Source organism: Saccopteryx leptura, chromosome 4, assembly GCF_036850995.1.
Source record: "Saccopteryx leptura isolate mSacLep1 chromosome 4, mSacLep1_pri_phased_curated, whole genome shotgun sequence".
NCBI lineage: Eukaryota > Metazoa > Chordata > Mammalia > Chiroptera > Emballonuridae > Saccopteryx > Saccopteryx leptura.
The window spans coordinates 151,711,456-151,725,729 of NC_089506.1; the positions used below are offsets into that span (position 1 = coordinate 151,711,456).

The following is a 14,274-nucleotide window of genomic DNA, read 5'->3' on the forward strand; positions in this document are numbered from 1 at the left end:
CAGTGCTCCGGTCTCACTGCTGCTGAAACTGAGTGCCTGTGTCCCTGGGGAGGCTGCGACCTCTTCCTCGGGAGCTCAGAACACAACCCAGGGCAAACGAAGGGGAGGGGCTGAGCAAAAGAATTCCTTTCTCTTACTTCTTTCACAACTTGAAAGAACCAATGGGCCAGGTCTAAGTACTCTGAAAAGAAAGCCTCACTCAATATAAATGACTTTAAATGTTCTGTTGAAAGCAGAAATTAGGACCCATCGAAGAAAAAGAATAATTATGAGCTAGAAAAGGCAAATTTCAACATGAACTGTTTCCACCACCAAAAAAATAAAAACACACACATAAATGAAAACTTTTCCCCATTGGCATTTCTCTTCTCACAGTCTATCCAGTTTTAAGGAACATGTGATTTAGCGGTAGAAAGAGTCTTCCCCAGTGAACACGGGGCCAGACACTCTCTAGATTTTGCTTTGATGGCATAGAGAGACATTAACCTTTTCACTGGTTAGTCGAAAGGTAAGTAAGTTGTACTGCACAGTATTTTTCAGTTAATTAAACTTTTCCCTTCACGAAGAATTTAGCTGACCAACTTTGAAAACTGGAGTGCCACTTTCTCAGACAGTGAAAGGCAGCCCACAATCTGACTGAAATTTCAATCTACTCTTGTGCCTTGCTCAATGCATGTGTATGTGTGGGAGTTGTAAATTGAGGCCTTAACCAGCAGAGTTAATCTCTTTTTTAAATCTGTATTAACCTTAATGATTTGAAGTGCACTGTCCAACACTGGGCTATTGAGATTGAAGAAAAAGCTACCCTCAACCATCAACAGTTTATTAGGGGCTTAACTGAAGTGACCTACTGTAGTAGTGTTCAGCTGAACAAGGCTATGGGCTTTTTGTGGACAGGGGAAGAATTGAGGGTTTCATTAAAAAGTAATTTGTGCTTTATAGTCCTTCATTCAAAGAGTCTCAATTGCCCTTTATTCACACAGAGTCACTACAGTATCACAATGTTTCTCAGTGAATGTGTTGTAACAAAAGAAAAATTTTACATTTTGAAAGAAAAAATTCTTTGTAAGTGCAGTAAGATTGATGGATACTTAACAGACTACAGAATCTCTTTTTCCTGCGCTCATTTTAAATGATGAACTCTCATAATTTAAAATTATTTGCTTAAATTATAGAAATTTAACTTTATGTTCAGATCATTACAAAGTTGGTCAAATATAAGTTTAACTTGTTAGACTTGTCTAGAAAAAAATGTTTCAAAGCCAACTGAGCATCTTATAGTATCAGCTTCATTATATCTGATCAGAAAATATTCTTCACTTAGCATGGAGAGTTGTCAGTGATTTAAAATCTCCACTCTTCATCCACAATACTCCTAATGGATGCTAATTTGAGGATTTGAAGACAGCACCATTGACTCACTTCCATTTTTTAAAAACTGTTGCTGAATATCTTGTAGAGCCTGACTATGATTATCTACTGAGGTATACAACATATTTTTAAAGTACTTCATTGAACAAGAGATGAACAAAAGCTTATTTTTGCCCCAAATTATATAGTAATATATATATATTGATCAGAAGTAAAGATTATTTTAAAAACTGATAGAGTATTCAGATATTTCTGACTTAAATATATGCTCCTCAGTTTCTACCACCAACCCAAATGTCATAAAGACCACAGAAGGTCCAAGAGTGAGCAAGGCCAAAGACTGAATTATCCTCTTGCCCCTGACTAGTTCAACATCTCTCTTGTTCAATTCAGAGCACATTAGATTATAAGGTCGATGTGGAATGGGGAATCATTAGATTTATATTCCTAAAACTAAGGGAATAAATGAAAAATCTGTTACTTAGTATTCTCTAAATTGAAGTTTATTTTATCAGATCAAAATTATGTCTCATTGAATCCCTAATAAGAAGGCAATTGTTATTCATATTAATTTGCATATTAGAAGGTTACAACCATTGGAAAGAAAATATCTATTTTTGCCAACTCTGAAAGAACATGTACTTTAACTTCCAAAGTGGCATACAGGCCAACTGGGTTAACATAGTTTGCATATTCATGATGTTTTGAAAGTAATGACAGCTTCTCTCCAAGAGAAACAAACTATATAATTGCATTCAAGCTGTATAATGGGCAGGTTTCTAAGCTTGTAAAGTAAATGGGACTTGAATTATTCGGTATGAAATTATTGTGCTCACTATAAATGTTCAGTGATAGTTCTGAGCATTCTGTGATACTGAATATTTTAGGCTTTCCTCCCTATCTTCAGATGTTTTCAGCCAAACAATAGGTGTTCCCCTCCCCTACAGAAAGTTCTGAAAAAAAGTGAATGTGTCTCCAGAGAGAGAATGCCACTGCTCTGAACTCCCAATCCCCCTGCTGCCGGGCATCACAGAATAGGTGTCACCACCTAATGTAAAAGCAATACTGCATTCCTATTCCAGTCTTCAAGTTTATGTCCAAAGTGAACAAAAAAAGAAAAGTCAATCATTTATTGTTGATTATAATAATAAATATAGCATAATAACAAAAAGAGGAAATCATTGTCTCCAGATTTATTTGATTACAACCACATCAGAAATTAAAAAAAAAAAAGAATTAACATAACATTCACTAATTGTTTAGTGTGAGGAGCCAAGTCAGAATGTATCCAGAAAGATGACAAACTACCTTTTATCCTGTTATTTTCAGGTATGATTATTCTGAAAGAATATTTAGTAGCTGTTATCTTCTTGCTTACAAATGAGTTGATATTTACCTCTTCAAAGAAACTGTCAACTCTCAACATTGTTATTTTTATCATGCTATTTTTATCATTGTTATTTTAAAATTTTTTAAATTTGCTATTGTTGAGCAGCAATCTGTTGTTTTAGTTTTAAGGCATGCGATCTTTTAATTTGGTTTTGATTCAATGAATTAAAGAAGTGTACTAATGATTACATAATGGATTTGCAAGCCCTTTGATGATAGGAAAAGTACACTTCTCTCCTTCAAATATGTCAGTTGCCTGTTTAGAGTCAACTTGCTAAACATACAAGGATAAGCATATTTAAACAAATAATAAGTGAATACTTTCATAAATATTAAAATTTGTACAATAAATGGTAAATTCAGTCCTATTTATTACCCATTTTGAGGTGGACAATTTAAGAAATGGTATGAATATTCCTAAATCCTATAGAATTAAACAATAAAGGAATGGTCACATAGTTACAAATTCAAAACAATGATTTATTTTTGGAAATTGATGAAATAATTACCATTAGCCAATTAATATGCTAAACAGCAATTCCCAAATCAAAAAGATTTAAGAAACGAGACTAATATGGGCATTTTTACAGGCCCATTTCTGGGTTTAAAATGTTTAGAACAATGTGGATGCTTAGTTTACATCCAAAATTATCTCTGGAATGTGCTAAAGAATTTGGATAACTATGAAATTGGATCAGCAATCCAAATACCAAGAGTTCATACCACGTAATTGAGTATTATGCATCTAAACCTTTTGATGAACTATGCAACTGATTTCATGCATGTTTGAATTATAAGTGTCAATGCTATGGTATCATCTTGGGTAAGCTGACACCCTCTCTGAGAAGATAGTTCAGCATTACTCCAAAATGTCAAAATGACAAAACTAGGGGAAAAAATTCCTGACTATGTTGACTGAACTTTGGTGAAGGCAATAATTCAAAAGTTATTCTGTTTTTATTGATTATATTTTAATACAATACCCTTCTTTTAAAAAGCAGTAACAATATAGAAAATTGGTGGTTGGCAAATCTTTGTAAGATCAACCCTGAAACTTTATATTTATATTATTTACTCTGATAATCCAATCCGTTAAAATGAAGGGTTCAATTATTAAATAGTACAGACCTTTCATGCTGCTTGATATCTATGAATATTTACATTTAAATATCTATATATACATACAGTAGGGTAATTACATCATTTCTTACCTGTGACATCAGCAGCCATTAATCCTTCTGCTCTTATTACTTTCACCTGGAGAAATCCCACATCTTTCAGGTTGTGAAATATTTGCAATGGGCTCTGAAAGAACCCAACATCAGTGTTAGAAAAAAAAGGTCCTGAATGGTCTTAAAGAGTGTTCTTAGAAAATACTAAGTTTTACGGTTGATTTCAGGATGCCGCCTAAGTGATTCAAAGGGTATTTGTATTTAATACAGATTACCTTTCCATCATCATGAATGTGTACATACACACACATACCACATACATACACATGTAGATATTTGTTCATAAGTAGATTTTTTGAAATAATTTAAAAAAACTACAACATTTCTTCCCCATAAGTAATTATCAGTAGATGGTGAACAATAAGTTATACAATAGGATATGTCTGTTCTTTTCCCTTTCAATACCTTTACCAAAGCACTCCAAGAAAGCTTTTCTCTTTGGGTATGATGTTTTGGAAACTCATACTTTTTAAAATTGAATCTTAAGTTGTTGGCTATCTAACACTTCAGACACTGGGAGTAAGAAAGTCAACATTAACTTGATTATTTTTTTCTATTATTTACTTCTTGAGGAGCATTGGAAATTGCCTGTGCTAGATGGAAGTTAAATTAGTGAAAGACTATTTCCTATATTTACTTTAAAAGATTTAGGTGTTCTATAAATCTTTTAGCTAGAAGACATATAATCTTCAAAAATAAATCAAATTTATAACTGAAAATAAACTCAAAGGTGATGAGTAAATTTATTTACCTTTTTAGTAGGTATAGAAGTAGAGAAATTGTGATAGAAGAATTACATCCAAATGATAAAACCTACTTCATTTCACAAATGAATAATGGTAGTGTTTTAGTAAGCACGGTACTGTAAGGAATTAAAAGGGATACCAATACAGTAATTTAAAACTCTAATTAATGGGCACAAATACTTACAGAATAAAATGAACAAACAGAACTTTATATGTATTTGTTTATTTATAAATTGTAGCATTTTTCTTATAACAAGATCAGCATTTCTACTCAAAGGTATTTCTTTATCATAATCTTTAAAATGCTTTATGACTAGGGAGCATAACAGATTTTTGCATAATTAAGTTGCTATTAAAATGTTACTAAAATATTTGCATCTTTGTATTAGTGTGTAAGTGAGAATACTGAGGAGCAAAAGCTCACTGCACGGTAGGTATTAACTTTATCGGTTCGTATGATTAGTCACTGTTTACACTGAAGCAATGACCTTGGTATATTGAGAGGAGGAAATTCAGATATATGTGTAATCTCATAACCCAATTTAAAAAAAAAAGTGTTTAGCACAAGGATTAGCTCTTAATCTTTTATTTTTTTTAAACAGTTGTTTACCTCCCAAAACTGTTTAAGCTACCCCGATTATAGGGTTCAATCAAAAGGTACTTCTCTATCCATTTAAATTCCTGTAAATTAAGGGTTTCACAGTGGGAACTTGAGACAGCAGTATCAGAATTCAGAGGTTTCTGGCCACGTTGTCTTTCTAATGTAGTAATGATCAGGTTTGGGAAGCTTCTTATCTCAGAGTTTACTAAGTGTCAGTAACCAGGTAAATCTCCTTTCCTAATGTTGGAGAAGAGTTTCCTGAAAAGGTTTCTGTTCTTCAATTTTCAGAAGCAATTTAAACCAAGTTTCATTGTAACTAAAACAAGTATTACCAGTCCTCACATCTGAGAATCATTTCATATGCTAACCCCAGCGCACGGACACGCAGCCCCGGCTGCGCCCTCTCCGACGTTCTGCTTCCCATTTGGAGGGGCTATTATCGCTGGAAGGTTTCCTTTCCTTGAATCAGGGCACACGCAGTAATTTATTGTGAACTTCAACTGCTTAGGCTAGTGACATATTGATTATGATAAGAATTCCAAAAAAGTGAAAGACTTAAATATTCTCAGTTAAAAAATTTAACTTTAAATAATGCTTCATCAAGAGGCATTCCTGCCTCGTCATTTATGATTATTTTAGAAGGCTTCAAAACCTGGATGGCTTCTGAAGCCAGAAATTTCCATAGCAGAGGAATCTATGATTTGCTGTGAATCCTTTCAGCCCTCAATAGATGGGAAAAGATTGAAATGCTCTGGAGAGGAGTCCTCTTTATTTTTTTAATGAAAGGCTGTATAATATATTTTCTCTATGGCTGCAGCAGCTGTCAGGGAGAGCATCTCAGTTCAGCTCTATTATGGGAGAGGCAATACCCCATCCTATGGCATCGAGATGCTCTGAGAGGCCAGGGTTGATTGACAGCTTGTCACCATGACGTCTTATTCCATCTCTGTTATGGAGAAAATTAATGTCACACCACCAGCCTTATGACTTGCTGTCATCTTAGAACCGCTCACCTTTTATCAATGCTCTAAATAACATTTCAAGCCCATCGTCTCACGGTGGACAATCCGGTCAAGGGACATTAAATCAGATGACTGTGAAATGTCATAATAAAAATGGAATGCTAACAACTTCTTCTCTAAACTAGCTCCTCTGGTTTTTAAACTGTGACAAGGGGGAGCAAGGGTTCAGCATGCCCGTTCTGAAAAGGTCACACAATCGCTCTTGGTCTACTACCCATTACTGCCCGCCCCCTAGTGACCTTCCCTGCTTTCCTCCCCCCAAAAGAAGAAGAAAAAAAGAAAAATGGAATTAGCCATCTTTTCAGAATGTGGTGATCAAATAATGGCTCATACAGTAATGTCTGTTTAATTCGTGGGACTTCAGTGCTTCGCCATGAGCCGCTGAACGCAGCAACGCAAAGCCTTTCCAGGGCTCTTTCCTGTGGGAGTCGGGGGATTCATTTACTTTTTTCGTCACAACCAAATTCTTAAGTTTAACTTCAACTTTAAAAAATACACATCTTCTCACAGAAAAACATACAAATAATTTTTTAAACTAATCTCCTTTATATGTTGCTCTAAAATAAGTGATATTCAGACAAGATAGAACATTCATTCACTTCATAATCTATATAATAAACAGGCAACACTGAAGCCCTAAGATACAGGCCTTTGTCCTTGTGTTGCTAGGACTAGTTATAACATATGTGCTACTGCAGACAGTAGCTTCTCGCAAGTAGCTCTGTAGAGGGAGATACAGGCCTATGCTTGAAATTCAAGGCTAAAAAATAGTTTATTTAAATGTGGTTCACTTTTCAATGTAATAAGCAGAACATAATGTGAGAATTAGCTGGAACAGCCACATAATGTTTTACATTTTATTGAAATAATAACATTTGAAAGAAAGTGTGGAACAAATATTTAAATTCTAAATGGAAATGGCCATTTTAAGGAAGCCCATTCAGCAAAAAGAAAAATGAAAAGAAACAGTAATAGTTGGATTATTTCCAATTACCTAGCCTGCAATATTATTCCACTATATGGAATAGTATCAAATGTTAATCCGTGAAATACAATATTATAATAGCTAAGATTATTTTATATTAATACATATACTAATTAATTCCTTTAAATTGTTTTAATTCATGAAGCTCACTTCTGCTAACAGGAGATTATGTTTTGGTAGGTACCAAAATGTGGAATAATTTTTATAATAGCAATCATATATTAGAATATGCCACACAATACCTTAGGCTCTTAAGTAGTTTAAAAATATATACTATTTAGCCTTGCTAAGTCACCTCCATTAAACTGTTTATGATAACACCACTGCGGATGAGTTAGCTGTACAAGCATTAGCAGACAGCTGATTCAGTGGAGATAGTCAGAGTAAATGTGCTGAAGCGCACATCCTGCTAATCTGCTTGAAGAGTACTGTAGAGCATTAGTACCAGCACTTCATGTTATCTGCACGGCCTGATAAGGTACATCTTTATTAAATTCAGTTATTGAAAGGATGTCAGTCAGCAAATAGGAATATTTTGAAAAAAAAAAAAATTAAGCAGTTCTTTGTTAGTCAGAGCTTGGTTTCATGGCCGAGTGTCTAGGGGAGACTTCTAAACACCTGGCAGCCTCGTACAATACAAGCTTTGTAATTTTAAGTGGAAATGTGTTTTTGCCAGTTTCACGGGTACTGAGGTATTCGCTTTTTTGTGCTTCTATTGAGAGAGAACGGTGGAGTAAGAGCTCCCCTCTCTGTTGATTCAGGAAAACTACATGGTGGGAAATGCGCAGTGTGAGGGGCTGGGGAAGAGGTAGGTTTGATTGTGCATATTTTGGTTTGGGAACAGGGAGAAGGGTACTTATTTTAGTGATTCACTATTTCACCCTGTTTCTCTACATTTGATCAAAAGGTAAGGAGGCTTTCTTTTAATTATATTTCACATTCAATTTAAAAGATTAAAGAAATAAAGTGAGGCTTTTCTATACAGTTGAAAATAATAATGATTTCTGTGAACGCCCTCTAGTTGCCAAGCTACTAATTAACGTAAGTGCCACTGACTCCATTTCAAGCTTGGAAAGACAAAGAAGTATGCATTTCAATGATAAAGAGTCAATGAATTAATTTTAAAAGTAATATTGTACAAATCTGACTTTCCTTAATGAAAAATTTCCCTGCATGATAATTGTGCTGCATGATAAGATCACTAAGGGCATCTCCGAATCTAGAACTTACTCTGAAAGGTTCTAGCTAGCAAACACATGATGTCGAAACATCAGTGGGGAAATGCAATGCGTCTGTGAAGATACGCATGGCATCTGCATCTGCCCAATTTTCTGTTTCTGCTGATTGAGCTGTCAGACAGCTTTTCAGATGTACTTCTGTTGCTGCAGGTAAATTATTTACAACCTCATCTAGTCACACATGACCTCGAAGCGGGAGGGCTACATACGTACATATCTCTTTAATATTTCCTCCCGTTCTTTCTGGTCCTCCGATGAGCTGACAGAGAGGTCAGAGATACTGACTGTGGCCGAAGCTGTCAGGGTGACCAGCAGCACCAGGTGTCCCTCACCCTCTTCCAGCTGCAATTCCAACTTGTGTGTCTGTTCTCTACTGAGGGCCGACAGGTCAACCTGGCACCTAGAAACAAAGGTTTTGAATTAGCAAGTGGCTTTCCACCCCCTCCCCACACACATCAAAGAGTGGACGGAAGTGCAGGCTGCTCAGAGCTATGTGAAAAATAAATCTCTAGAAATACTATTTGGACCACTGGAAGAATATATCTTCATGGCAGCTGACTTTTTTCACAAAATTCATCCCCTGATTATGTTAGTGTCTAATTGCTGATTTCCTGTAAGATACAAAAAACGTGCTTCTCTGATTCAATTACTACCCATTGTCACCATATTCATAGCTTGTACATATTTGGATGGCGTAGGCCAGTGCTCACAGAAAGACTACCATGAACTGTCTAGAGAGGAAAATTATGAAGAGTCTGAATTTCTGCGTCACCTTTAAACCAATGGGTGCTTTCCCCCCATTCATAAATGTTATATATAAAGCAGTGACCAGAATATGCACTCTGGTGATGCCATAAGTTTTACACTTTTAAAACCATGCCAATCTACTCTTAGAACACTCATAAATCTAAATAAAAAACCCAACAAATCATATAAAAACATGATAATTTAAATGTTATGTAGCAGACTTGTCCCAAGAGGTTTCATAACATGGCAGCCCATGGACAAGAAGCCACTCTCTGAGGGCTAAACCCTCTTTTCAACGAAATGTTAATGGATTTAGTGGAGAAAGATACTGTGGTGCCTCCAAGGCCAGTAAACCAAGAAAAAGGGGGGAGATATGAGTAAAAGGCATTTCAAACAGGAAATAGCCAATCACAAGAATAAATGTGGTAACATATAAGGAGGGTGGTCAGCTCTCAGGGACAAATTAAACTTTTGCTTCTTATTATTTACTCTCCTTATTACTTATTGTTTTATTTTAAACTCCTATAAATACAGCCTCAAAGTTTAAAGTTATGCTAAAAAAATCTCTTTATGCATGAGTGATTTTACGAATAGAACCCAAATCTGACATTTACTTTTATTTCTACCTATCAAAAATGACATCAGAGATGGTTGGGACTAGAAACAATTGGGAGTAAGAGGAATATAAATGCAAGAAATAAAAAAAAAAAAAGAGAGAGAGAAACGCCCTGGTCAGTGACAGAAAATTGTGTGTGTGCTAAATGCTAACTATTGAGAAAGAAAAAGATCTGAAAGTCAGAATGTATATCCAATGACTTCATTGTTTCTGCAAATACAACATCCATTTCAAAATACTCTTGTGCTGCCTCCTTTAATTCTGAAGGATGAAAGGGAATATTAAATGCCTTATCTAATATTCTAATTTTAATTGAAATTAAGTTCTTGTCAATAACACCTGGAACAAACTGAGGGTAAAATAAAGCAATGATAAAAAAACAACCAATTAAATATATTCTTTAATAAAAAGAAAAACATTAATATCATTTTCTACAGGTCTTTCCAGCATCTGTAGTTTATTGAATGTGAATGAATCTTTAGACTAGATTAGGAGTATGATACCAGAGAATTGATCAGAGATTACAATTCAGATAGCACTTTTGGTTGGTTAAACTTGGGACCGAGAAGGGCCTTTCACTCAATTCGATCATGCATTCCCTAGTCCAGTCCTTGCCTTATTTTTTGGTACAACACTTCATCACTCTTAAAACACTAAAACACATTGAAACTTTCCAGAGGATCTCCTTCTATGCCTATTATCATTTGCCTTGGTCATACAGATGCTGGACTGCTCCTCAGTTATATTCGAGTTCTTGCATTCAATGCTTTATAGTTGGGGGAGATGATCTAAAGATAATCTGGCCAAGGCATTGCAAACTGGCAACTGTCAGATCAAATCTGGCCCATAGATCTGTTGATTTTTCTTGTAAAGTTTTGAAGTTAAGTGATTTCAAAGACAAAGCAAATGTCCTCTTAGTTACTCTCCCCAGTGCTATCTATTATTTATAGCTAGGTTACTTTACTTAATTCTGTACCTGGATCTATAGGCATAAGGATTTGTAATCCTTGAAATCACCTTAATTTACTGATAAGAAAACTGACGACCAGAGAAGTTACATGACTTAATGGAAATAAAATTAGTTATGGGCAGAACCAGAACCTGAACTTGGGACTCCAGAATGCAAGATCTTAGCTTTTTTTTTTTTACTTATTGATTAAGAGAGAGAAGAAAGGGCGGGGGAGGAGTGGAAAGCATCAACTCATAGCAGTTGCTTCTTATATGTGCCTTGATCTGGCAAGCCCGGGGTTTTTAACTAGTGGCCTCAGCATTCCAGGTCGACGCTTGATCCACTGCGCCACCACAGGTCAGCTTTGGCTTTTTTTCTTGACCAGTCTGTCATTAAGTAGGAAGTGTGTGCTGTTTGCAGTGGTTCTTAAACTGAGTTATATCTGGATTCATTTTAAACAAAAAAATGATCAGTTTCAAATTACTGAATTATGTTATTTTTATGCTTTAACTAGATATAAGCTAGGGAAGAAGGCTATAAGTTATTGCTCTTATAGGATCATAAACTAAGAAAAATTTAAAAATTGAATTTTAAAAACTCTGAAACTAATAAAATTTCAATTAACATTATACATTTACAGGGAGGATTATACTTTTCTGCTGCTACTAAATTTTCAATATTGAGTATACTTATAGAAATAGTCTCAAGTCCTGTCCTATATCTAGTGTTTCAGAATTTTGACTTTAATCATTCTAATCTATAAAATGTCTATTTATACAAATACATATTAATGACTTCAATGTTTTGTTTTGTTTTGTTTTTGCTGGTTGAGGTTATGCTTATCTCTTACTCACCTAAAAACTCTGCTCATGAGTAATCATCAGATGTCATTTCAAATTAAATTCTCCATATTGCCTGCCCACATGTGGCCAAGCAGGTGCATCGGAAGAGCAGTCAGCCGTGTCTCTGAACCACAGGAAACAGTGACCAGCCCAGTAACATATCACCCTGCATTGCTTCCTAGTTTTCCCGTCTCATCTTCTTTCTCTCTCACTCCCAGTGCCTGGAATTGTGCCTTCCAATAAAGCACCAGCACTTAATCACTGCCTCAAGCTCTGTTTCCTAGGGAACCTGGGATAAGGCAAAAACCATTGATACAAGTAGCGCTGTCCAATTATGCCAAGGTTGCAGGTTCAATCCCTGGTCAGGGAACATATAAGAATCAACCAATGAATACATGAATAAATGTAACAACAAATCAATCTCTCTCTCTTCTCTCTCTCTGTCTCTCTCTCAAATCAAAAAAAATTTTTTTTTAATTTTTGCCCTGGCCGGTTGGCTCAGTGGTAGAGCGTCAGCCTGGCGTGCAGAAGTCCCAGGTTCAATTCCCGGCCAGGGCATACAGGAGAAGCGCCCATCTGCTTCTCCACCCCTCCCCCTCTACTTCCTCTCTGTCTCTCTCTTCCCCTCCCGCAGCCGAGGCTCCATTGGAGCAAAGATGGCCCGGGCGCTGGGGATGGCTCCTTGGCCTCTGCCCCAGGCGCTAGAGTGGCTCTGGTCACGGCAGAGCGACGCCCCAGAGGGGCAGAGCATCGCCCCCTGGTGGGCGTGCCGGGTGGATCCCGGTCGGGCGCATGCGGGAGTCTGTCTGACCGTCTCTCCCCGTTTCCAGCTTCAGAAAAATTAAAAAAAAAAATTTTTTTAAAGAAAACATTAATATAATTCAATCCTCTTCGTTACAGATGTCTAAAACCCAAACCTGACCGTGTGTTTGCCCTGGCTTCCCACCATGAAATACTGTTAGCCAGGTTATTAATGCCCTCTGCAACCTATCACCCTCTTGTGTGCCCCTTGCTGATTCATTACTTAAGTCATTCCAAACAGCTTGTAATCAGAGGTGGATTAAGGTCGGTTGAGGCTTCGGGCGCAGAAGAAAATATTGGGCCCCTTACATTAGAAAAAAGTGTAAAGTGGGGTTTTGCGGGGCCCTTCAGAAGTCAGGGCCCAGGGCATGCCTGGTGTGCCTGTCATTAAATCTGCCTCTGTATAATTCTTCCACCATCCATGCTTGAGCTCAACTGTTTCTTTGTGCTTAAACAAGGCAACCTCTCTGCTTATTTTTGCTTCACTAATTTTTGCTAATCCTCATTGAAAGAACCTGCAGTTATCTTTCTGTGTCGATATCCTAAGATGTCTCAAGGGTGGCCACCTAGCACAGTACTGTACCTGGGATATAGTTGTGTCTGCAGGTACCAAGGTATTTATGGACAAGGAGGTGACATTTCACAGAGGCCAAAATTTACCCATGGTGATGGTGGCAGAGTAGACACTATATAATGCACTCACACTACCATTTCTGAATCGTCTTCCTAGAAAGCAGTTTGATTTCCTTCCAACATTCATTTAATTCACTCATTTATTCATTCATTCATTCACTCACTCACTACCACATGCCTTTTGTGTCAGGTTTCTGGGAGACTTGGGGGATCAGCTCTTTGTAAGCCTTCTACTTTCTCACATCCTTAATTTCACAACAGCCACAGACTCAGTGTGTTGTAGGGTTATTATCAAATATGCCTTTTTAGTTTGACATAGGAAAATCACAAAACTTACTATCTGTACTGAACCCAATTTATCAATTAGTTGATCAATAGAAGACTCAAAACAAATTCAAAACTAAAGATTCTAGAGCTACCCTAATCTGTAATCGTAAGTGAAAAAATTGAGGCTCAGAATGATTAAGTGTTGGCAAGAACTCAAGCCACATTTTCTGACTTTCATATCAGAGCTTAAAGTTCTTTGCACTTTTAAAAAACTATATGCATTTATTTAGCCACATGAAAAGAATATGTCATATTTATTTGGTGACATATCCCCCTAAGATTTCAAGGAGAGAAATTTAAGTGTTTCTATCACCCTTTTCCTCCCTGGCTTTTTATCTGTGATGACTGAACCAGTAACCAATGATATTCTTACCAGATAAAGCAGCCTTGTCATTAGCACCCTGGATGCGAATTACATGTTTGAATCCACTGGGGTGCAGGAAATATGTGTTAGGGCTATTTGGATTTTTAAATAATTTAAAGAAAAGACAGAAGTGAAATTTTATAAATAGTTTATATATGCATTGACACAGGCGGCCCATACATCAGCTATGTCACAGGCAGCCCGCAGGAATTCTGAGGGGAGGGCAGGAGCTGCATGGCGTGCGGGGTGACAGTGTTCTCGTACTTGCTGACTTGCTTTCACCGAATCGCAGTTCCTATATGCCCTGTGAAGTGGATTTACGGATTATATAATCTAGATTTAACTGAACTAATCCTTACAAAATGGACAATTGGCTTTAAAAGACCCCAGTAAAGAACTGTGGCTTGAAGA

General features: G+C 36.5%; 1 protein-coding gene across 7 annotated transcripts in view; it reads right to left on the bottom strand.

Moving 5' to 3' along the window:
- Nucleotides 1-14,274, bottom strand: part of MCTP1 (multiple C2 and transmembrane domain containing 1) — a 579,350-nt gene that overhangs the window by 212,268 nt on the left and 352,808 nt on the right. For all 7 annotated transcript variants that reach the window (XM_066381864.1, XM_066381863.1, XM_066381859.1 and 4 more), the window contains 2 exons: nt 8,798-8,984; nt 3,972-4,065 (listed from right to left, as the gene is read on the bottom strand). In XM_066381864.1, coding sequence (XP_066237961.1) covers nt 3,972-4,065; nt 8,798-8,984 — 281 coding nt within the window. The remainder of the gene's footprint in view (nt 1-3,971; nt 4,066-8,797; nt 8,985-14,274) is intronic.